Source organism: Acaromyces ingoldii (assembly GCF_003144295.1).
Source record: "Acaromyces ingoldii strain MCA 4198 unplaced genomic scaffold FA10scaffold_8, whole genome shotgun sequence".
Lineage (NCBI taxonomy): Eukaryota > Fungi > Basidiomycota > Exobasidiomycetes > Exobasidiales > Cryptobasidiaceae > Acaromyces > Acaromyces ingoldii.
This window is the reverse complement of record NW_020290254.1, coordinates 797279-817114: the sequence shown is the minus strand read 5'-3', so window position 1 is coordinate 817114 and position 19836 is coordinate 797279. Positions and strand designations below refer to the sequence as shown.

General features: G+C 57.1%; 8 protein-coding genes across 8 annotated transcripts; 2 read left to right on the top strand and 6 right to left on the bottom strand.

Moving 5' to 3' along the window:
* Positions 1–1592: 1592 nt before the first annotated feature.
* FA10DRAFT_281988 (hypothetical protein) lies at positions 1593–3740 on the top strand. Its single transcript, XM_025523737.1, has 2 exons — positions 1593–1851; positions 1910–3740. Exons 1-2 carry the CDS (start codon positions 1629–1631, stop codon positions 3550–3552), a joined length of 1866 nt encoding a protein of 621 aa, XP_025374454.1. The 5' UTR covers positions 1593–1628; the 3' UTR covers positions 3553–3740.
* Positions 3741–4358: 618 nt separating this feature from the next.
* Positions 4359–6018, bottom strand: FA10DRAFT_304641 (hypothetical protein). The gene is made up of 4 exons (XM_025525375.1): positions 5962–6018; positions 5402–5901; positions 5147–5344; positions 4359–5074 (listed from the first exon to the last, which is right to left on the bottom strand). Exons 1-4 carry the CDS (start codon positions 5997–5999, stop codon positions 4416–4418), a joined length of 1395 nt encoding a protein of 464 aa, XP_025374453.1. The 5' UTR covers positions 6000–6018; the 3' UTR covers positions 4359–4415.
* A 265-nt stretch (positions 6019–6283) lies between these two features.
* Positions 6284–7843, bottom strand: FA10DRAFT_269831 (hypothetical protein). The gene is made up of 3 exons (XM_025522896.1): positions 7359–7843; positions 7106–7303; positions 6284–7037 (listed from the first exon to the last, which is right to left on the bottom strand). Exons 1-3 carry the CDS (start codon positions 7396–7398, stop codon positions 6412–6414), a joined length of 864 nt encoding a protein of 287 aa, XP_025374452.1. The 5' UTR covers positions 7399–7843; the 3' UTR covers positions 6284–6411.
* Positions 7844–9007: 1164 nt separating this feature from the next.
* On the bottom strand, positions 9008–10552 carry FA10DRAFT_281986 (S-adenosyl-L-methionine-dependent methyltransferase). The gene is made up of 3 exons (XM_025523736.1): positions 9447–10552; positions 9337–9390; positions 9008–9281 (listed from the first exon to the last, which is right to left on the bottom strand). Exons 1-3 carry the CDS (start codon positions 10526–10528, stop codon positions 9092–9094), a joined length of 1326 nt encoding a protein of 441 aa, XP_025374451.1. The 5' UTR covers positions 10529–10552; the 3' UTR covers positions 9008–9091.
* A 163-nt stretch (positions 10553–10715) lies between these two features.
* FA10DRAFT_198613 (hypothetical protein) lies at positions 10716–12245 on the top strand. The gene is made up of 3 exons (XM_025518425.1): positions 10716–11148; positions 11211–11398; positions 11454–12245. Exons 1-3 carry the CDS (start codon positions 10857–10859, stop codon positions 11901–11903), a joined length of 930 nt encoding a protein of 309 aa, XP_025374450.1. The 5' UTR covers positions 10716–10856; the 3' UTR covers positions 11904–12245.
* On the bottom strand, positions 11930–13707 carry FA10DRAFT_269829 (FAD/NAD(P)-binding domain-containing protein). Its single transcript, XM_025522895.1, has 2 exons — positions 12300–13707; positions 11930–12240 (listed from the first exon to the last, which is right to left on the bottom strand). Exons 1-2 carry the CDS (start codon positions 13634–13636, stop codon positions 12159–12161), a joined length of 1419 nt encoding a protein of 472 aa, XP_025374449.1. The 5' UTR covers positions 13637–13707; the 3' UTR covers positions 11930–12158.
* Positions 13708–14359: 652 nt separating this feature from the next.
* Positions 14360–17014, bottom strand: FA10DRAFT_289314 (hypothetical protein; the record flags this gene model as incomplete). Its single annotated transcript, XM_025524279.1, has 1 exon — positions 14360–17014. One exon carries the CDS (start codon positions 17012–17014, stop codon positions 14360–14362), a length of 2655 nt encoding a protein of 884 aa, XP_025374448.1.
* A 449-nt stretch (positions 17015–17463) lies between these two features.
* On the bottom strand, positions 17464–19129 carry FA10DRAFT_289313 (hypothetical protein; the record flags this gene model as incomplete). Its single annotated transcript, XM_025524278.1, has 5 exons — positions 17464–17661; positions 17724–17790; positions 17860–18241; positions 18321–18772; positions 18837–19129. 5 exons carry the CDS (start codon positions 19127–19129, stop codon positions 17464–17466), a joined length of 1392 nt encoding a protein of 463 aa, XP_025374447.1.
* Between the last annotated feature and the right edge of the window lie 707 nt (positions 19130–19836).

Below are 19836 nucleotides of genomic sequence, written 5' to 3'. Positions count from 1 at the left end.
ACCTGATGTCATTGCTTTCAACATGTCTCTCCTCCCCACCCAAGGCTGTCAGGGGTCCTGTCCTTCTTTTGAGGCAGACTACGGGCCCTTCTATGGTGCAGAGAACCACTCCATGATTCAGCTGCCAGCTGAGGCGAGCGGAGGGGTGTACCACCTACAGTTCAGCACGTACATGCCTTCGTCTGCCAACAGGTCGGCCCCAGTCGTTGTCGTCCAAGGCTTCAGCGATAACTTCACCATCCAGCACGATCCGACTTCCCAGCCATTGAAACCCAACTTCCAAAGCAGTGGAAGTATGCCGTTGCTTTCACCCCGCATGACACTTGCTCTTCTTTCTGCCGGCGCATCTCTTTTAAGTCTCCTCTGAACGCCCGACAATATGATACTTCCCTGTGGTTGCCCGTCGCAATATCTCATGTTTGAAAAGTGACTAGTGCACAAGCTGACGTCTTCTCCGTCACGAGCGCACAGCTGCCACAATCCTCAAACTATGTGCTCCGACCGCGTGATCTCACACATTCTGCTCGATGTGGACAATGATTGCCTCTTCAGCGCGTCTATGGTTTCACCACGCTCACCCTCAGTCGGCTCTTGTGGTAGGCTGTACAAATCTGCCTAGTGTGCTGCAGATACGACCAGCGGATAAATGAGGCAGTGTGCGGCTACCGGTACTTCCTCCGCGCGTGTCTCTTAATTCTTCTGCTGAGGTAGAGACCTCGTGCTGATTCGGAATACGGTGTTCACCACGATTGCACAATACAAGTCTGCCACGGTACTCAGCGACTTCTCAGAATATCTTGAAGCTGAGGTTCTAGCCAGAAGCCCTCAAATCAATCAATCCCTTTCCTGGTCATGCTTTAGCTGTATTTATCGTTTCTCTCCTTCGCACCGTGCTCTGCACAGCCACGCCCCGCGGCTTTCCCGGCCGCGGAAAGAGTCTGCAGCCCTGCTGGCTATGGTGGGGAGGCTGTGCATACATGTACAATTGCCGAACTTGAAAAGTACCATGTTGCAAGGTAGTCCTAAATCACTCAAGATCTGAGGTGCAACACGCCGCTACCTTAACAAATCGCATCGAGGCGCGGGTAACGACGACCGCAAGGTCATCTCGATTTGGGCATTAATTCAAACCCTATCCAAGGCAGCCCTCATGGGCCTAATCTAATGCTGATTGAGTTCACAATCACAGAAAAGGCACTGCAGGAGCAGGCATTATCATGCTGGCAGAAAAGAAAAGTAATATAAAGGGGAAAAGCAGACCGAAGAAAAAAAGTGACGCCCAGCTAACATGACGCCCGATTCAAATGAAGGCGTTGTAAAGACGCGCCAGATTTCTATTTAACGCGCCTTAATCATTTGAAGAGGCCTTCCAGGGTTATTCAGGTATGGTATGAAACCATCGGACCACGCGGTCAACGCTTCAGAGATAGCAATCGTCTTGCACGGCTCTCCTGCCTGTCGAGGGACAATCCCTCTCTGCAACTTGGCGCAGCATATTGCTTTGATGAACTTTTGAGAGGGGAGCGTATGAGGAAAGTACAGAGATAAAAGGAGAGACAGAACGACACCATGACCTCGAATTCACAAATCCTCCCAACTCAGAGACGCTGCTGTGCGGCGTTCTCACGATGCGTTTTCTCGTTTCTCTTTCGTCTCTCGTTTTTCTGGCAACGTCTGTGACGTCTCTACCCTACCACGAGCCCCAAAGCTACAACTTGAACTCTCGCGCCAGCAGGTCTGGCATCTTGTGCGATGTCAACTTTCGTTCTGGTACTGAGTACGCCGAATGCGGAAGTAAAGAATTAGGATACGACGCGACAGGCAACAAACTAGTCCCGTATAACCCCAAACGTAGGTGACGACTGAGGTTGTTCCTCCTCCTTGAGGCTCAACCATTACTTTTTATTAGAAACCGGGGCCACCACGTTGCCGGGAATGGATTGCGACCACAAAATCGAGCTCGATCAAATTTTCTCTCTTATCAAAACTGCCGTAGCAGACGCAGGGCAGCCGCTCGATGGCTGGTGTAAGGCGCATAAAAAGCAGATGGAAGCGTTTCGAAAGATCGCAAACTCGTCTAAGAACCTGATTAAGGTACCCAGGAAAGTGAACCAAGCCAAAAAAGCATTCACGTACAAGGAAGGCACGGGTGATTCGATTGCTTTTGACGCCAATATCTACCGTGCCCTTGATGGTTATATGGAGGAGTACGTCAACAAGGACATATCGGACAAGCTCAAAGAGCTCGGAGAAGGGCTTCGGACCTTGGATCCAGCCGTCTTCACACAGGACGAGCTGGACAAGTGGGGTAAAACTGTGACGAGTACGGGTGTAAAAGTACAGGAGGCAGCTGCGAAGAAGGCGAAGAGCAAATGCGGTCAACCGTCGAGACGTAGTCTTTTGGGTGGTATAATCGGCAAATTCCTGGGCAAGAGGCAGGCGGGTTGCTCGAAAGACGGTGGCCGTGACTCTAGCAACGCTAACGGAGGCGACGGAGCAGGTCCTATCAAGACACCAGTGCCCGTCCCTCCAGCACAAGCAGCTGCGGAGGCGCTAGCTTTCTGTGCCTTGCAGCCTGAGGTCTGTGCTGCAGTTGGCGGTCTCGCAGCTGTGCGTGCGCAAATCCTTGCAGGCACTTTCATTCCACCTCTAAAAGATGGCGACTCGAGCAAGGGCGTTCTCACCTCGACTAAAGCGCAAAGTTCGCAGTCGAAGACGGGTTCAGGCCGCCAAACGGGCAGCAAGGCTTCCACTACCCACACTGCGTCAAGATCCCACCAAACGTCGAGCAAGGCCAGAGCCGGCACATCTACAAGCGCGATGTCAAAAGCTCGTACGTCTACCTCCCACACCGGCGTGCGAAGCACCGAAAAGACAAGCACGTTGAGGTCGAGCACTGTTAGCCATGCTTCAAAGACGCCTGGCACAAGATCGGGCGTGAAGCCGACCAGTGCGACAACAGTCAAGTCGGCCAGTCTAGCCAATATCCCACATTCGAGCAAGCATTCCACCACCACCCTGTCGTCCTCCGCCTCTGTCAACCCGTACTCTGCCGCCGTCAGCAATCTCCCTGAGCACACTGCATCGAGCAGCTACTTTGCTTCAATGTCCTCTGCGCATGCTTCGCAAGCGTCGGCTGGGTCGATAGCCTCCTTGCAGTCTATTTCGGCCGCGTCCGCCGCAGCACTAAGTTCTTCACAAGCGCAAGCGTCGCTATCCGCTGCTGCTATCGATTCTTCTGCACGTTCCTCTGCGAGTGCTTTGGAAGCGTCGCTATCCGCTGCTGCTATCGCTTCTTCTGCACAGACCAAGGATCAGCCGCCCAATACAACGCAGCCCGGCTACACCCCGAGTGGATACCACTGCCGGTGGATGTACACGAGTCTTTTTCACTCATATCAGGAATGGGTCTGCAAGAGCGATGACGACATGCCTCATGCGCCGGAGGGACACATAACTCCAATTAAGAAGAGGCTAATGCTGCCCAGGGCAACATCGACACCTTACGACGTTCAACCACTCACTTTCTCGAGCACCACCACTGAACTTTGATTCACTCAGTGCCCTAAGTTCCAAACGACCTGAGAATATTGTTTTCGAGCTCCATTATTTTTCTCGACGGTATCGTACTTTGCTTCTATCGAGCTCCCTCACCTTTCTCGCCAAAGTGTGGCACTGAGTTTCCTAAAGTATGTAGGTGTTATCCCTATCGTTACTTGTTCAGATGAATCAACCTCTCGTTTCGTTTTCTTTTTTGTACGGTAGCGATGAGTTTCATATACTGCGCAGCGGCCTTTGACACATTTAAGGCGCAAGAGAGCTTCGTTGTAGGCAGTGTCGCAAGTAGAGAGTAAACGCCATGATCCGTGTTCTTCACCGTACGTACCTCTCTTGATGCCAACCACAGTGATCTTACCACCAGAGCTCTCGTGGGCAAAATTGGGCTGAGCGTGACTCGAGCTGCATGTGGTTGCTCAGGAGAGTCTTGGAAAATGATTTAGGGTCCTCACCAGTCGGGAGGACAGGACTTTCCGGAAGTCAGAGCAATCGGCCCTTGCATGTTGATTCTCTTGAAGCTCCTTTTCCGTCATTGCCACGTCTTCAGCTGCGCTTCCCTCCGTTTTTGCAACCTTCTCGCTTTCTTCAATTTATGTGATCATCAGATAGAAGCCTCTCTGGCACCTCTATGAAGTCCAAACTGCTCCCGCAGTGGTATCACGAAGTTCCATCGATTATAGATTACGAACAGGGGACAACTAGGCCAAGACGACACACTTGCTCAGACCGTAAAGTGACACTCGATGAAATTTATGAGGGCCCACTTAGTGTCTAGATTAGACAATAACATTGTCATAATTATGCTCTGAAGATGAAGGGGTGCTTTTGCTTCTCCCTCTCGTGCAAGCTTCTGCTCTTTACGAGCGTGTCCACCGCAACCCTTGAAATACGGCGTGACAGAGATCCTCGTCATCGGCTAACCAGCTTGCAAGTATCTCTGCGGTGAAGATCTCACCACTTGCAGCCTCGTCATCTGCTGCCTTGCGCAGCTCCTGAGACCTTTCGTGCACCTCGTTTCCCGAGCAGCATCCTTGTAGTATGCTTTTGAGATCTGCGACGGCGTCAGTGTTGAAGACAGCATGTGGCTTCTCCTTGTCGTACGAAGCACAGTGCGCCAAGATCGACCTGACCTCTCTGCTCCAATGCCAATGAGACACGTCGACATCCTTATTTTCGCTTGGCAGATCCAGTGCAATCCAGCAAGGCAACATCTCTGCAACTCGGAGCAGTTCCGCGTCCAGCACCGTGACTGACCGTAGTGAGCCTTCCGTCAGACCTTTAATGATTGCAAGGCATGTTAGCCTCAATCTCCGCTCCGACTCGTTTGCCTTCTCGTCGGTGCCGATGTACGTCACTCCCAGTCCGTTTCGACGCAAAGACAGAAATGGCACTGGCTGCCGCCTCTTGTTTGGCCGCTTCTTACTTTCAAAGATTGATGTCTTCGCATCAAAGACGTAGAAGATGTTCAGATGTCGGACGCTGTCTGGGAGCTCGTGCAGCGCGCTGTCTCGCGCATCTGACCAAGCCAAGAATCCAATCACTCAGCATCGGTGAGCGACTATTAAACCACGGCCTGTCTAACACCCACCTTGGTGATCGTCGTCAGAATACAACGTGACCCGTTCAACCTTGGAAAGATTCGACAGGAGCAAGGGCGGGACAGGGATGAACATTTCGTTGTAGTCGAGAATCTTGACGTTGCTTGCGCGTGAGGATAATCGCACTAGTGCGTCTGCCACGTCATTTGGACTCGAAAAGCCTGGCACATCGCCCCATCCGTCAGGGCCTACGAGAATGCGATCGGGTGAGCAGGCTGGGAAGGTCTTGAGCCGGAAGCACTCACCTTCCGTGATCCGACTGAGGCCATCCCACGAAGGGTACATCATCTCAAGAAGGTCCTCATCAGTCCTATCCGGATAATCCTGTCGATACTCCGGTAATTCGACTCTCTTGATCAACTCCCATCTGTCCTGGAAGAGCCAATCCTGCATTCTACCGAATTTTCCGTGGGCTTCGTTGTGCTGCCGCAAGTATTCCTCACCGCCCAGATCATCTTCACGACAACTGTCCATCCACGAAAAGAAAATGTGCTCGATCAAGGGTCCGTACACATCGTCATGGGTGGCGAGGAACTTATCAACAAGGTATATATCCTTGACGTGGCACAAATCGATCTTGGCCCACAGCCGGGGCATGAAATGTCGCCTTAGTCTTCGGTTGACCTGCGTGAGATTAGCGACCCATCGCAGCTCGTCGTCAAGCTTCCGCGCATAATGTATGGGAGGCACTCGCGTCAAGGTGTGTATTTCCAAGTACTCGCCCAGCTCTCCGTAGACGATCAAGCTGGAACAACGAAGGGGACATGGGTTAGCTGGTATGTTGTCATGTCTGGGTTCGACTCACTCGAGAAGCTCGCTGGGCAGCTCCGCAAAATTGACCATTGCGTGTGTCTAGTTGTGGAAAGAAGAGAAGTTGCAAGACGTGCGCCGTGCCTTTACTTTCACTTAGCCACGCGCCGCGGCACCTCACGAGTCTCAAATTGGCGGCGGGAAAGGGGTTCTAATTTTGTGTTTTCGTGCATGTGGGCGTCGTCCTCCTTGGCTCCCTCAATTGTATCACAAAGACTCAACATTTACCGATTTTGAAAGTCGTGACCTAGACCTGGACGACGCATTGAACGCCTCACGGTCCTGCTCAGCTCACAAAGCGACAATGAGGAAGCTCGATGCGAAAGTGATTTCTGTCTCGAGTTGACCATGTTCATGTCACTACTCTGCTTCAGAGAGGAAGGTAATCGGGTATTGTACTGTACAGTGCAATGCGCCTTCTCCCTTTCGTGTAAGTATCTGCCCTCTACGCGCGTGACCACTGCATCCCTTGATATACGGCGTAAGAGAGGTCCTCGTCATCGGCTAACCAATTTGCAAGTATCTCCGCAGTGAAAATCTCATCACTTGCAGCCTCGTCATTTGCTGCCTTGCGCTGCTCCTGACACCTTTGTTGGACCTCTTTCGCCGAGCCGCATCCTTGAAGTATGATTCTGAGATCGACCACGGCAGCGCAATTGAACAGGATAGGTGGCTTCCGCCCGTAGTCGGTAAAGGCACGCGTCGTTTCATATCCCCAACCTAATTCGAGGTCCTCCTTTCCCTTGTTCGGTAGGTCCAGCGCGATCCAACAAGGCAGCATCTCTGCTATTCGCAGCATTTCAGCGTCCCACACCTTGACTGATTGCAGCGAGCCTTCCGTCAATCCCTTTATGATTGCACCGCACGTTAGCCTCAGTCTCCGCTCCTGTTCGTCAGCCTTCTCGTCGGTGTCGACATACGCCACTCCTAACCCTTCCCGACGTAAAGACAGGAATGACGCTCGTCTCCGTCTCGTATTTGATGTCTCTTGTGGCTTTGCGCAAAAGATATACATGATGTCCAGATGTCGGACATTGTTCGGAAGCTCGAGCAGCGCACTGTCTCGCACATCTGACCAAACATCCACAACAGTGAATATCGACAAGCAATTTTGTGTTCTTCCTCCTGTCACCACTCACCCTGATGATTTATATCAGAGAATAGTGTGACCTCCTCCAACTTATCCATATTCGAAAGGAACGAAGGAGGGACTGGAATGTAGTGTTCGTTGTAGTCGAGAATCTTGACGTTGCCTGCGTACGAGGATACTCGCACTAGCGCGTCTGCCACGTCGTTTGGACCCGAGAAGCCGGGCACATCGCCCCATCCGTCAGGACCTGTGAGAATGAGCGGGTTAGCAGGATGGGGGTCGTCCAGACGGCGAGCACTCACCCTCTGTGATGCGACTGAGGTCATCCCAAGAAGGGTACATCATTTCAAGGAGATCCTCGTCAGTCCTGTCCGGGTAGTCTCGTCGATAATCCGGTAATTCGACCTTCTTGATTAATTCCCATCTGTCTTGAAAGAGCCAATCTTGCATTCTACCGAACGTTCCATGCTCGTTCATATACACCTCCCCACCAAGCTCACTGCCTCTCACCGGATCCTGCCAGGAGAAGAGGATGTGCTCGATCAAGGGCCCGTAGACGTTTTCGTGAGTGGCCAGGAACTTATCGACGAGATACAGATCTTTGACGTGATACAGACTGATCCTGCCCCACAGACGAGCCAGAAAATGTCCCCGTAGCCTCTGATTGACCTGCGCGAGATTGGCGATCCAACGCAATTCGTCGTCGGGCTTTCGAGCGTAGTGTATGGGCGGCACCCGCGTCAAGATGCTCTCAAAAGAGTATTCATTTTCATCTCCGAAGACAATCAGACTGAGTCCACCAATGTTAACATTAGTAAGCTCAGCACCGTTCACACCTGAACTCTACTCACTCGAGAATCTCGCTCGGTAGCTCTGCGAAGTTTGCCATTGTGTTTGTCGGGATGTGGACAGAAGGAGGAGTTGCGAGAGGTGAGCCGTGCAATTCTTTTAGACTTCCATTTAGTCACGCGCCGAAAGAAGCAGGCACCTCGCCAGTCAGATTTACGGCGGGACAGGGAGCTTTGAATTCTCATGCATGTGGGCGTCGTGTTCGGTCGTTTCAAGGCAGTGCAATTCAAACAGGAACATAATGCGAGAGCCGTATCTTCTTTAGACTAATATTGCCCAATAGCGAGCACTTCGCTCTCTTCCACCCGCGTATGATAGAGAATCAGCAGAATACGTCCATTGTTGTGAACAAAAGTTGCGAGAATCATTCTCGGCCACGCTGCTCGCCTTTCGTGGGTCGCATTGCTTAATTGCATTTTGAGAACCTCATCACTAAGTACAGTACATGTACTGTACAGTACGGTATTCGTTGCTGGAATTCATTTCGAACGGCTCGGCAAAGAGCAGTACTCAACCACGGATAGATAAATCACGAAGCGACCGCGAGGTCGGAGTCGAGGTAGTAAATGAAATGCAGAGCCTCTTGCATTCTAAAAATTATTAATGAAATTAGGCTTAGTAATGATAGCTTCAGACTTGGCGATAAAAACTGGACCTCGCGTTTTTTGGACCTCGCGGTCGCGAGCCCAGCTTCTCGAGCCGATGCTCTGCGGCAGTGGTGGGCAAATTTTCCCCGAAAGCAGAGCGTCACAGGCGTCTAAGACCTGGGAATGCAGCAGCGCACCGGGCAGAAGATACGTGTGTCAGAACTGGCCTTGCCGAGGGGCCTGAACTCTTGCATGCTCTGACATTCTTAATGCCCTTGTTGCTCCTCGTGAACCTATATCCGACGGAGATTATCCAAAAGAGCATTGTTACTTTAGACAGGACTGCCATTGCAGCTCGGCCGCTCCTTGACAAGGCTGCTCGTGGATAGATTGAGGTGCATGGCCCTGACTCCTTCTTCAGCTCCTTCTGCTCAAAAGCGTCGGCAGCGCAAAGCCCATCGATTGACCCTGATCCTTTAAGGGTGGAAGAGAAAGTGAGGAAAGGCGTTGATTGGAAGGACTACAGGCGTTGCAGGATGCAAGCTTCTATATAGCTGCAACGCTCTACTATCATTTCTGCTGCTACTTGCGCGTGAAACTTATGCTAGCATCACTTCTAATAGCGCTTGCGGTGACCGAGGTCGATATACGTTGGTAATCTTGAGGCCGGCCTTGGTAAATAGCGTGTCGAACTCAGTCAGAGTACGTTCTGTTGCCTGCAGACTGGCAGACATCTCGAAGTCCAGCCGTAAGACCAAATTAGACGCCTGCGACCTCGATTGAAGGAGGCTACAGACTATCTGTCAGAGCTGTAAAGTAGGCAGCAGCAGCGAGAACCACTCACGGGTAAGATGGATCTTGGGCAGCAGCACGAGTGGCCGGAGGAATGAGGGCATCGCTGTGGGACGCTTGTCAGGAGGATTGAGGTGATGACTGCTGCTCACTGGCACATACATGATGATGATCTTGGAGTTAGGACCCATGACAGCGGCCTGCTGCTTCAGCAAGGCCACAGCACGCTCGTCAGACCAGTCGTGCAGGATCCAGCGAAGCATGTATATGTCCGCCTGCTTTCGCGGCTGCACCTCAAAGAAGTCGACGGCGTCAAATTCAACATCCGCCCCAGGCAGGTTCTTGTCGAAGTTTTCTTTTGCCGCCGGCACGATCTCTTCGCGGTCTTGAAGCACGCCTTTGAGCGTTGGATTATTCTTGATGATCGGCAAGAGCATGTGTCCAGGGCCCCCACCGACGTCGACGACGACGCCTCCGGGCCGTATCGACTCCCAGGGATAGTCGGCTAGGATACCCAGAACACCGATACTGCCGATGCCCTTGAGCGCATCTGCAAAGGCATTGGCATACGGCAGGTGCTCGTGGCCGACCCAATCCCAAAAGTCGCCGTAGCCCTTGTCGGAATACCGCCAAGCGGCATTGGCGGCCGAGTCGATTTGCTCAAAGGACTTGGACTTGGCCGGATCTTTCCAGGTCTCGGCCACCTTGCTGGAGTAGCCGAGGGAGTACCACGTCTGAAATCGAATCCACTGCTTGATGGGACTGGCGCCGAGGATCAGCTTCGATGAGCGGTTGTTGGCAAATGTCCCCTCGCGGACCTCTGCAAAGATGCCGTCATGGGCCAGTAGTCGAAGTGCATGAGAGACACGGGCTGGGTGACTGTCGATCGACTTGGCAATCTCGTCGACGTGAAGCTGGCGTTCGGGCGACGACTCGATGACATCTGCTATGCCAGTCTCGGCAATGAAGCTCAAGGCGGCTGAAGTGTGGTGGGCCAACGACTCCGATAGCAGATGCTCGGCTGGGTTCTGGACCAGACTGGACATCTGTCCCAGCGCAGCCACGAGCTGCGATCTGGCGTCGAACAAGTCCTTCGAGACCAGCAGCGAGGGGTCGTCGAGCGGATGGAGGTCCGAAGAAGTGACCTCGGGCATCCCCATGCCATCGAGCGCGCTTTCAAACTTGGAAAACTGCGACAGAATCACCTGCTTCAGCGCAGCATACTCAGACTTGATGTCGGCCATGGTCAGGGAGCAGCAAGAGAGGGGTGGTAGTGGTGAAGCAGAGGCCAGCACGTATACACAACCGAGCCCCACGGGCCTCGGTGGGGCCAAAAAGGAGCACGCGGTCAAAGTGGAGCAAGGATAAACTAGTTCGTTTTTCTTATCTTGTCGACACGCGTTTATTTCTTTTTCGGTGCGTCACCTCGGAGCCAGGAACAATCCAGTTGTACGGACGGTTTCATGAGGAGCTTGCTGTGAAGCTTCCACGAGGTCAGACGACATGTCCGACATATAAGAGCCTCCTCTGGGTCGGACATGCCTGGGAATATTCCTTACTGTCTCTCTCGCAATGTCGGATGCCCAGGAGGTCGCCCACGCGTCGGTCACTTATGCCACCTGTCTGACGGCCATCCTTGCGTGGGACTGGCTCAATTACTTGCCCAGCGAGTACAAGTACCTTTGGGGGCCCCTGTTTCGTGGCGACGCGCACAAGCGCAGGAGAAGTCTTGGAGAAAAGGCGCTGGCGTACGTCTCTTGCGGCCTCTTCCTTGTCGTGCGATACTTTGCCCTGCTGGAATTCGCTCTTTTCACTTGGTCCATCAATGCTACCGTCAGTCACGAGCAGTGTCAGAAGTTTCAAGGTGAGCTCGAGAGCTCTTGTACTCGTTCGTCAAGAGGCTTCAAACTGACACAGACGACACAGCGATCTTCCCCTACCTGTCAAACCTAGTCGCCCTCGCCGCCAACGCCATCATGGCGCTCCGTGTGGTCGCCTTGTACGAGCGAGACAGAAATCTCAGCATCTTCCTGTCGGTTAGTCTTGCCACTGTGGCTGGTGTCACCCTGTGGGGCTCGAGCTTCACAGAAGCGCAAGAGGGCATTCCAAGCTGTGTGAGTGATATGAACCCAACCGTCGTGTCGCATCATGCTAAGTCTTTTGGAAAAGATTCCAAACGCAACGAGTCGAAACTTCAATGCGCTCTACATCTCCGTGGCTTGCTACGACGCCGTCCTCGTCGCCTTCACGATTGGCCGCTACTTTTTCTTGCGACGGAAGACTGGAGGCACTTTGGGCCACCTCACGACCGTGATCATCCGCGATGGCCTTCTCTACTTTGTCTTCGTATTCTCGGCAAACCTTCTCGCAGCAGCATTCGAGCTTCAGAACGCGAAACCGCTGCTCAAACCCGTCAATGCCAGCTTGGCCACCGTCATGACCAGCATCTTTTGTTCGCGCATCTTTTTCAACCTATGCAAAGCAGGAAGCTCTACTCTTTCGCGCGGGATGCCGGCCCAGGGCGACTCTTCCCATGAGCTTGGCGTCACCTTCACTCAGCGACGCGACGTCCATGTTTCTTCTTCAGACGAGGATGTAGAGTCAGGCATGAAAGTGTAAAGGCATGAAAGTGAGGATCAAACCATGTCAATGCAACAACATCTCTCTCGAGACGACGCTTTCTAAGCGACGCGTTCTTACTAGTCACACCCTCTAAATCTTTGTCCTCGCGAAGACGTCTGTAGGACACGACACAGAGCTGCTGCATTTATTAGAACGTGTGTCTGTGGTCCAAGCTCGTTGTCTCGAATGTAAGGGGGACCGAGACCTATTGTGCACGTCCAAATCAAAGCTGTCATTTGGAAGCCGGTCAATTCATAATCTGGGGGTCGAACCGAGCACAAGCTTGGGGTAGTCTTCGACAAAACGCTTCACGCCCGGGTACACCATTGCGAAGCTGATTTATGCGAGTTCAGCTGTGACAGGCGCGAGCTGACCCACTGTCACACTACTCACCGGGCTACGGTAGGGCTGCACAGATCGATGGAATGGCTCTTCATGGCCTCTTCGACGCGTTCGGCCGCCTCCCTGTACGAAGGATGGTTGCGGGCTTCGTCGGGCACTGGCGGTGCCTTTTCTTGCGACTGCTTTTGACTCTGTTGGAGGAGATCTTGAGGAAAGGGTGTGCGATCTGAGATGGCCTGCACAATGGAAGCGCGGAGAAAGCGAAGCTTGTAAAAATCATCGAGCGCCTTTGACAGAGGCTCTCCGTCCTTGCGGCTTGCGACGAGGGCGTGGACAAACGCTTCGACGTCCTCGATTGCCTGCGACGACCCGCTGGCCTGGAAGGGAGCCATGGGGTGTGCCGCGTCTCCAAGGAGCACAGCATTGCCGTGCGACCAGGTGGGCAGAGGGACGTACTTTCTCAGCTGCCACAGACCAACTTGCTGGGGTGCAGCGAGCAGCTGAGCGAGGGGCTCGGCGGGGTTGCTCTCGTCGATTAGCTTCTTGAGGAGCGCTGTCGACCCCGCCTGCCGCCATGACGTGGCTGACGGTCGGTCTTGCGTCGCCAAGCTGGGAGGCACAAAGGAATCGTAAAAGTAGAGAATGCTGTTGAGCAAGCCGTCGTCGCGCATCCGATAGGTAACGAGCCTCTGGCTGTCGCAGTGAAACGTCGTATTGCCATAGCCCTGGCTCTTGTCACTAGGCAGACGGAGACACTCGCGTGTCTTCTCGGGCACTTCATCGTCCCTCAGGCTCCAGCGCGCACACGAGACGCCCAGGGGCACCGACGACGCGACGGGAAGCCCGCTTGCCTCGAGAATGGCAGTCCTCACGCAAGAGCGCACGCCGTCCGCTCCGACGATGAGATCGGCCTCCAAAACCTCGCCGTCGGTTGTCTCGACGATGCCTTTGGTCGTGTCGATGCGTGCCGCGGTCTTGCCCCACTTGAATGTCACGGGAGCCTTGCTGGCTATGGCTATCTCGTAGAGGGCCTTCGTGAGCGTCTTGCGGTGTACTGTCCGTGTCTCGCCTGGGCTCGGTATCGACATGCCGACCTGGCCTGTAGTCCAGGAGAGGATTCTCATGACATTCCCCTCGCCTTCGTGACGAGCGCTGCGCACGTCTGAGCCCTTGATGCCCTGGGGAAGCAAGAGGTCTGAGCGCAGAATGGCATTGGAGCTCTGGAGGAGCGCTAATCCGGCACCGCCCTGCTCCAGGTCCATTGCCTTCGCAGAGGGGTTGCGCTCGAGGACGACGATCTCGCTTGCCACATCTTGCAGGGCAGCCGCGAGCGTGCAGCCCGTGATGGCGCCGCCGACGATGATCACTCGAAGCTTTCCTGCAGTCATGCCGAGATGGGACGGGGGGGAATGGTGTGCGTTTGGGAGACGCGCTCTTATAGTGCCACTTTCGAAGCACATACGACCGCATGGGCGCGCAGGGCTGTGAAACTCATTAACTCAATCCGAGTCCACACGACAACCACTCCATACCATGGCTCGCCCATTCGATGGTGCGAAACAAGAAACAGCAACTCAAGGCTTCACAGGCGACGAGAGTTCCGGCGGAGCTCTGCTCGATGCGATGCGATGCTATTATACAAAGAAGCTGAGGCGCAGCTCTGTGTGCGAGCGCGCCGAACAGGAGAAATGATGAGGTGGCCCGAGCGCAAAGGATAACATTCGCGCTCGGACCACACCGGTGCGCCCGTCGATGAATGGATGGGTGCTGCTGTCGAAAAAGCCTGCTCACCCTGCCACGAACCTTTTCATAGACCCATTTTGCCTTCGTTTGTGTCTGGCACAGCCTTGATTCGAGATTTGTCACCAGCAGCGGGTCGACAGATGTGAGGTATATCTGCGAGGGAAGGCAGCAGCAGTCCAGGTGCAGTCGACACTATCATAGATTTTGAGAAGCAAGTCCACGATGCGCGAGAGGCAACAAACAGCTGGACATACTGCCGATTCAGCCATGCTTCTGGCTCCACATTGCCGACGCAGGCACATCGCTAGCGCCCTGTCTCGGAGAGGATCGCTGTATTGAGGCACATCCTTTCCAGGTGATGTGTGGCTCTACGGTGCATCTTCCAGGAGCACCTGCCCGCCGCAGATGGCCTGCCACACCTTCCACAGCTCGCCAGCATGCCCACTGTCGAGCGATGAGGCGTCCGAGGGGCTTGGGTTCGGGAACATTTCAGCAAAAGGCGAAGCGTCGCTGGCCCCGCTGAAGAGGCCCCAGTTGGACGTGTCCATTGCCGAGCCAGGCGAGGTGGCTGAGCCAGTCGGTGCCCACATCTCGGTGGCAGCAGCAGCAGCAGTAGCAGTAGCAGTAGCAGTAGCAGTAGCCGTAGTAGCGGCAGCAGCAGCCACTGTTGTCGGCGTGGATGGTGACAGAGGCACGTGTGTCCTCCGCTTCCCTGGCCGCGCGTCTCCCGGTCTCTCGTGCGCTGCGCGCGGCCGACGACGGCCAGCAGGAAAGGCTCCGCCGGGCGTGAGCTGGGTCATGCCAGAGAGGAAGCGGTGCACCTTGCCGGCGTACTCGGTCACAGAGCGCGGCACCGTGGTCATTGGCTCCGCCTCTTTGCTGGCGAGGGCACGGAGCAGGCGGCGAAGGAGCGGCCGCAACAGCACAGCCGTCGTCTCGCTCGTGTCGGCGGCACCCAGGCCCAGCGCGACGGCGAGTACCATGCCAGCAAGCAGCGCCCCGTGCAGCAGCGGCTCCAGCAGCACGGGTGGCGGTCGTGCGGGCAGGAGGCCGGCCACGAGACCAACAAGGGCCTGTGCCGCACCCAGGCACCGCTGCAGACTGCTCTCGTGGTCCTCGCCGTCGCCGTCCTCGCACTCGTCGCCGCCTTCAAAATCGTCGTCGCCGTCGCCGCCAGCATCCTCGTGGCGATGGACAGCATCGGCACCGACACTACCAAGACCAGGACCGGCCCTTCTTGGCCGCGCGTCGCGGCCGACGATGCTGGGCATGTGCAGCTCGAGGCGCGCGAGGCTGTGCTCGAGATGCAGGACAGCGCGCTCGACAAAGTGCCGCTGGTCGAGCGAGGCGTCGGTGGGGTCAAAGGCAACCAAGCGCAGTAGCCGGTCCTCGTCGTCGTCGCTCCAGCGCAGCGCAGCCGGCGTCAGGCGCATCGCCACGTCGTCCTGGCGCTGCTCGAGGTCGGCCACGCGGTCGGCCGAGAGCCGCCGGCCCTCGTTGCCCCGCCAGGTGGTGCGCTGGAGCCGGAGCTCGACCCAGCGTGCGCGCGTCGTGTGGAAGCCAAACTCGACGGCATCGCAGCGCAGCGGCTCGCGGCGCCGCAGCAGCAGCGACTCCGGGTAGGTGTCGCGCGCATACACGAGCTGCGTCTCGATGGCCTGCATCCACGTGGGCAGCGCGGCATCGACGACGGCCGGCGCAGGCAGGAGCACCGTCGAGGTGTCGAGCCGGTGCGCAGCCAGGTACTCGGACACGATGCACCACCACAGCTGGCGGCGCGACTCGGCCTCCTCGGGCCGCATCGTGGGCCAGTGATGGCCGTCGCGGTGCAGACCAGCCGCGCAGGCGAGGTGCACAGCGGCGGCGCAGCAGGAGCGCGCCATCTGCAGCTGGAGCTGCGAGAGGAACCAGCGGCCACGGAGCACGGCGGCCTTGATCAGGTCCATCGGCACGACAAACACCGTCGCCCAGCTGGGCGGGCAGGCGGCCTGGAGCGCGTCGATGCAGTCTCCCGCGACGCGGATGAGCTTGCGTTGTGGTGAGCAGTGGGCTGCCGGTGCATCTGCATCGTACCCCGCGCTAGCCTCGCCGATCTGCATGCCCAGCGCGAGGACGACGAGCATGAGGGTGAACGACGTGGGGTCGGGCGGCGCGACGCCCTCGTCCTCGGCCGGCGGCGACGACGACGACTGGAGGCCATGGCGCCACCAGCGCAGGCAGCGCTCGTACCGCGGCGCATTGAGGTTGACCATGGCGCACTGCAGAAACGGCTCGAGACCGGAGCGATAGAGGGCGAGGAGCGTATCCAGCTCGTCGATCGACGGCAGCACCAGGTCGTTGTGGTCGGCAAGCACATGGACGAGGGCCTCGTAGCGCAAGCGCGCCAGAGATGAGTGCAATGGGGGCGCCACGCCGCTGCTCCTTCTGTCTCCATCCCAGCTCATGGGATGGTACTCGGGCGAGCCGCGAGCGACGGGCAGCGAGGGGGGCGTAAAGGACGAATTTCGGGGCAGCGGCGACGAAGACGAAGCGGCAGCGACGGTGGCAGGCTGCTGCCTGGTGCGCGTGCTCGATGGCGACGACGGCGACGACGAAGCCACAGCCGACGCCGACTCGCCCCTGCGCGTTTGTACCGCACCGCCATCGAGAAAGCGGCACCGGTCGCGGCGGCCCGTGTCGATGCAGTGCTTGCACACGGGGCGGGCACGGTCGCACTTGCGCTTGTGCAGCCGGCACTCGGTGCAGCTCCGGATGGGCCGGTGGCGCGTGATCGTGCGCGCCTTTTCGCGCGGTGCCGGTGTCTCGACCCAGCGCGCCGACGTCGGCCGTGCACCACCACTGCTGCTGATATTGCTGCTGTTGCTGCTGCTGGGATTGCCCGTCGTCGCGGTTGGCGTCAGCCGGCTTGACATTCGCTGTGAGGCCCGTGCGGCTGCCTGGCCCGCCAGCAGCTCCATCGGCGACAGCTCGGTCGGCACGGCCTCCTCGCGCCCCCGCGCTGGCCGCCGGACATGCTCGGCCATCGGACGAGAGCTGCGCGGCGCGGCCGCTCCGTGAGAGAAAGACGACGGCGGGTGGAAAGCAGTGCTCGGCCCAGAGAGATGCTTCAGCGGGCGAGACGCATGAGATGCGCCATTAGTGGTCGATCGAATTCAGCGAGATCAGAAGAGTGGGGTGAGAGCAGACCATGGACGACATCCTCTGGCACCTAGGCGACGTGTGCGGGCGATAAGCGGGGGTGTGGGACAGATAGATAGCAGCGCTCGCTCTGGGCCGACGAAATAAAGTTGGGCGCGCTAATTCTGACTACTCGCGTGCGGTGGATGAGACGGCACCTTCTCGCGCAGTCAAGTCAAGATCTCCAGCCATGCTCAATCAAAGGTGGGAATATGACGCATTCAGATCATCATCCTATGAAGATGGCCACACTGAATACAGAGAAGAGACTGATGTGAGCGGTATGACTGCCTCTTCACTTCTTTTCCTGCTGCTGGTCCTTCTTCCAGTGCTCCGCGACGACGCCGGCAAAGTGGGCGTCGGCGGCGAAAAGCGCAGCGGCCACAGCGATGCCGGCGGCGCTCTTCATCGTTTCTGCATGTGCCTCCGGCGTACCAGCCGCTGTGTGGAAGGCTACCGTGTGGTTGGCGTCTCTCTGGCTGTCTTTCACTGGCTGGAGTGTCCAGCGCGTGCGTTAATGCATAGGACGCCTGTGCAAGAGCGATTCGTACCCACAATGGCATAGATGGGGTGCAAGCCAGGCAGCCGCTGTGTCACGTTGCCAAAGTCCGTTGAGCCAGAGCTGCGGAGAGGGATAAGTGTGAGTGGGAAGTGGCTGGGACAAGCTGGTATCCACTCCCTCCAGACTCACAAGGGCACATCGCGAAGGACGGTGACGCCCTCAGTGGCCGTCATGTACTCTTCGTAGATGTTGCCGAGGGGCGCATTGTAGAGAATCTCCTCGTAGCCGACGGCATCGACGTGGAACTCGACGGTGCATCCTGTCGCACGGGCCGCGCCCTCGAAGCAGTCGCACACCCGCTGCAAGTAGCGGTCCACCTGCGTATACGTCGGCGCACGGACGCCGTACGACAGGCGCGCCACGTCGGGGATCACGTTCTGCACCCACGACGGCTCGGGCAGGACGATGCCCTGGATGCGGACCTTGTCCTCGGTCTGCTGCCGCAGCACGCTGACGCCGTTGTACGCCAGCACGGCCGCGTCGAGCGCATTGATGCCCGCCCAGGGCGTCGCTGTGGTACAAAGGAAGAGATAAGTGGACAATTCAGCGAGCTGCGAGGGGCTAGGCGGGTAAAGAAGAGGAACACGCACCGGCAGCATGGGCCGTCTTGCCACGAAAGGTGACCGAGACACGCTTGATGGCGAGCGACGAGCCGAGGACGTGGAAGGGCGAAGGGTGGACCATGAAGCAGGCGTCCATGTCGCCGTACGCGCCGCCGTCGAGCAGGTAGCACTTGCCGCCGCCGCCTTCCTCGGCAGGCGTGCCCAACAGCACAACACGCCCAGGCAGCTGGCATGCCTCGAGGGCACGCGCCGTGCCCAGCGCCGCCGCGACACCAGCGACGGCGATGAGGTTGTGGCCGCAGCCATGGCCGATCTCGGGCAGCGCGTCCATCTCCGAGTTAAAGCCCACCGTGCGCTCGCCTGCGCCGTGCGGGCTCGTCCAGCTGGCCGACCAGGCCGTCGGCAGGCTGCAGATGCCGCGCTCCACGTGCCAGCCTGGCAGACGTTCCAGGTAGGTGCAGAGCGTGTCGGCGGCGAAGCTGTGCGAGGAGAATGGGTCCGGTTGTGAGCAGAGTACCTTCTCACCGACACCCGTTGTCTCACCTCTCTTCAAAGCCCAGCTCGGGGCGGCCATGGAGAGCGAGGCTGAGGGGCCGCATGTCGCCGTCGAGGGCCTTTGTGAACTTGGCCGCGAGCTGCGCCAGCTTGCCCCAGGCTCCAGCAGCGACTGTGGGCAGGTCCGACGGCAGCGAACGCGTGGTGCCGGCCGCCTCGCGACTGCTGGCGACAGCGGCCGACCAGCCCTCGTGGCCACAGGCGGCGCACGCATGGAAGGGACCCAGGTTGGTGCTGGCGGACGGCAGTGCGCCATCGACGGTCGTTGCGGTGGGGGCCATGTTTCGTTTGGTGAAAGAGAGGTCGTGTAAGCAGGTAGGCTTGCTGCCGTCTGTGCTCCCTGTACTCACCTCTCTTAAGTCTTGGGCCCGCTCCTATCGCATCATGGGGACACTACTGTACCCCGCCGTACCCGATCCGACGCCTAATGCGCGGCGCGCGAGAACGCGGCGGACGAGAGAGCGGACGAGAGAGTGGGCGCGGAGGAAAGCCACGTGACGCCCTTGCAGCGAGATATCCAGTCCTGATATCAAGGCGGCGCTCGCGCATGCAGGAACGGACTCTCGGCCGCGACAGGGTCGTGTGGGTGCTGCTGTGCTGTGCTCGCTCTATCGAACCTCCGCACGATTGTCACTTGTCTGCTGCCCCGGCGAATGTGCGGCGATGACCCCATGCCTGTCTGCCACGAAAAAGAGTGCACTTGAAGACACAAGCTCAGCTCATGGGCAGGACGGTGTGGATCTTCACATGGTGGTCAGAAATATAGTTAATTCCACTGAGCAAGTATACACAAAGCCTCGCCGGTGGGCTCGGACCTGGGAACAGCGGATACAAAGAGCAGTCATCTAGTAGACGTAGCGGAAGGTGGTGTCCCTGCAGCAAGGGAGTTGGTGTCAGCAGCGTCTCGGCAGTGAATCTAGCATACCACTCTTTCACTCAACTGTTTGTCGGTGAGGCCCTCGACGAGTAGACGCTCGTCGGGGTGCAG

Excerpts from the sequence above, each read along its gene's own strand:
- FA10DRAFT_281988 (XM_025523737.1), top strand. The coding sequence starts at position 1,629 with ATGCGTTTTCTCGTTTCTCTTTCGTCTCTCGTTTTTCTGGCAACGTCT. Across the intron at positions 1,852-1,909 it reads AGTCCCGTATAACCCCAAAC|AAACCGGGGCCACCACGTTG; the intron begins GTAGGTGACGAC and ends ACTTTTTATTAG.
- FA10DRAFT_304641 (XM_025525375.1), bottom strand. The coding sequence starts at position 5,999 with ATGGTCAATTTTGCGGAGCTGCCCAGCGAGCTTCTCGA. Across the intron at positions 5,902-5,961 it reads CTGCCCAGCGAGCTTCTCGA|CTTGATCGTCTACGGAGAGC; the intron begins GTGAGTCGAACC and ends TCGTTGTTCCAG. Across the intron at positions 5,075-5,146 it reads TTCTGACGACGATCACCAAG|ATGCGCGAGACAGCGCGCTG; the intron begins GTGGGTGTTAGA and ends TGGCTTGGTCAG.
- FA10DRAFT_269831 (XM_025522896.1), bottom strand. The coding sequence starts at position 7,398 with ATGTACCCTTCTTGGGATGACCTCAGTCGCATCACAGAGG. Across the intron at positions 7,304-7,358 it reads CCTCAGTCGCATCACAGAGG|GTCCTGACGGATGGGGCGAT; the intron begins GTGAGTGCTCGC and ends TCATTCTCACAG. Across the intron at positions 7,038-7,105 it reads CTCTGATATAAATCATCAGG|ATGTGCGAGACAGTGCGCTG; the intron begins GTGAGTGGTGAC and ends ATGTTTGGTCAG.
- FA10DRAFT_281986 (XM_025523736.1), bottom strand. The coding sequence starts at position 10,528 with ATGGCCGACATCAAGTCTGAGTATGCTGCGCTGAAGCAGGTGATTCTG. Across the intron at positions 9,391-9,446 it reads AACTCCAAGATCATCATCAT|CGATGCCCTCATTCCTCCGG; the intron begins GTATGTGCCAGT and ends AGCGTCCCACAG. Across the intron at positions 9,282-9,336 it reads GCCCAAGATCCATCTTACCC|CCTCCTTCAATCGAGGTCGC; the intron begins GTGAGTGGTTCT and ends GATAGTCTGTAG.
- FA10DRAFT_198613 (XM_025518425.1), top strand. The coding sequence starts at position 10,857 with ATGTCGGATGCCCAGGAGGTCGCCCACGCGTCGGTCACTTATGCCACC. Across the intron at positions 11,149-11,210 it reads GCAGTGTCAGAAGTTTCAAG|CGATCTTCCCCTACCTGTCA; the intron begins GTGAGCTCGAGA and ends CAGACGACACAG. Across the intron at positions 11,399-11,453 it reads AAGAGGGCATTCCAAGCTGT|ATTCCAAACGCAACGAGTCG; the intron begins GTGAGTGATATG and ends CTTTTGGAAAAG.
- FA10DRAFT_269829 (XM_025522895.1), bottom strand. The coding sequence starts at position 13,636 with ATGACTGCAGGAAAGCTTCGAGTGATCATCGTCGGCGGCGCCATCACG. Across the intron at positions 12,241-12,299 it reads TGCAGCCCTACCGTAGCCCG|CTTCGCAATGGTGTACCCGG; the intron begins GTGAGTAGTGTG and ends CGCATAAATCAG.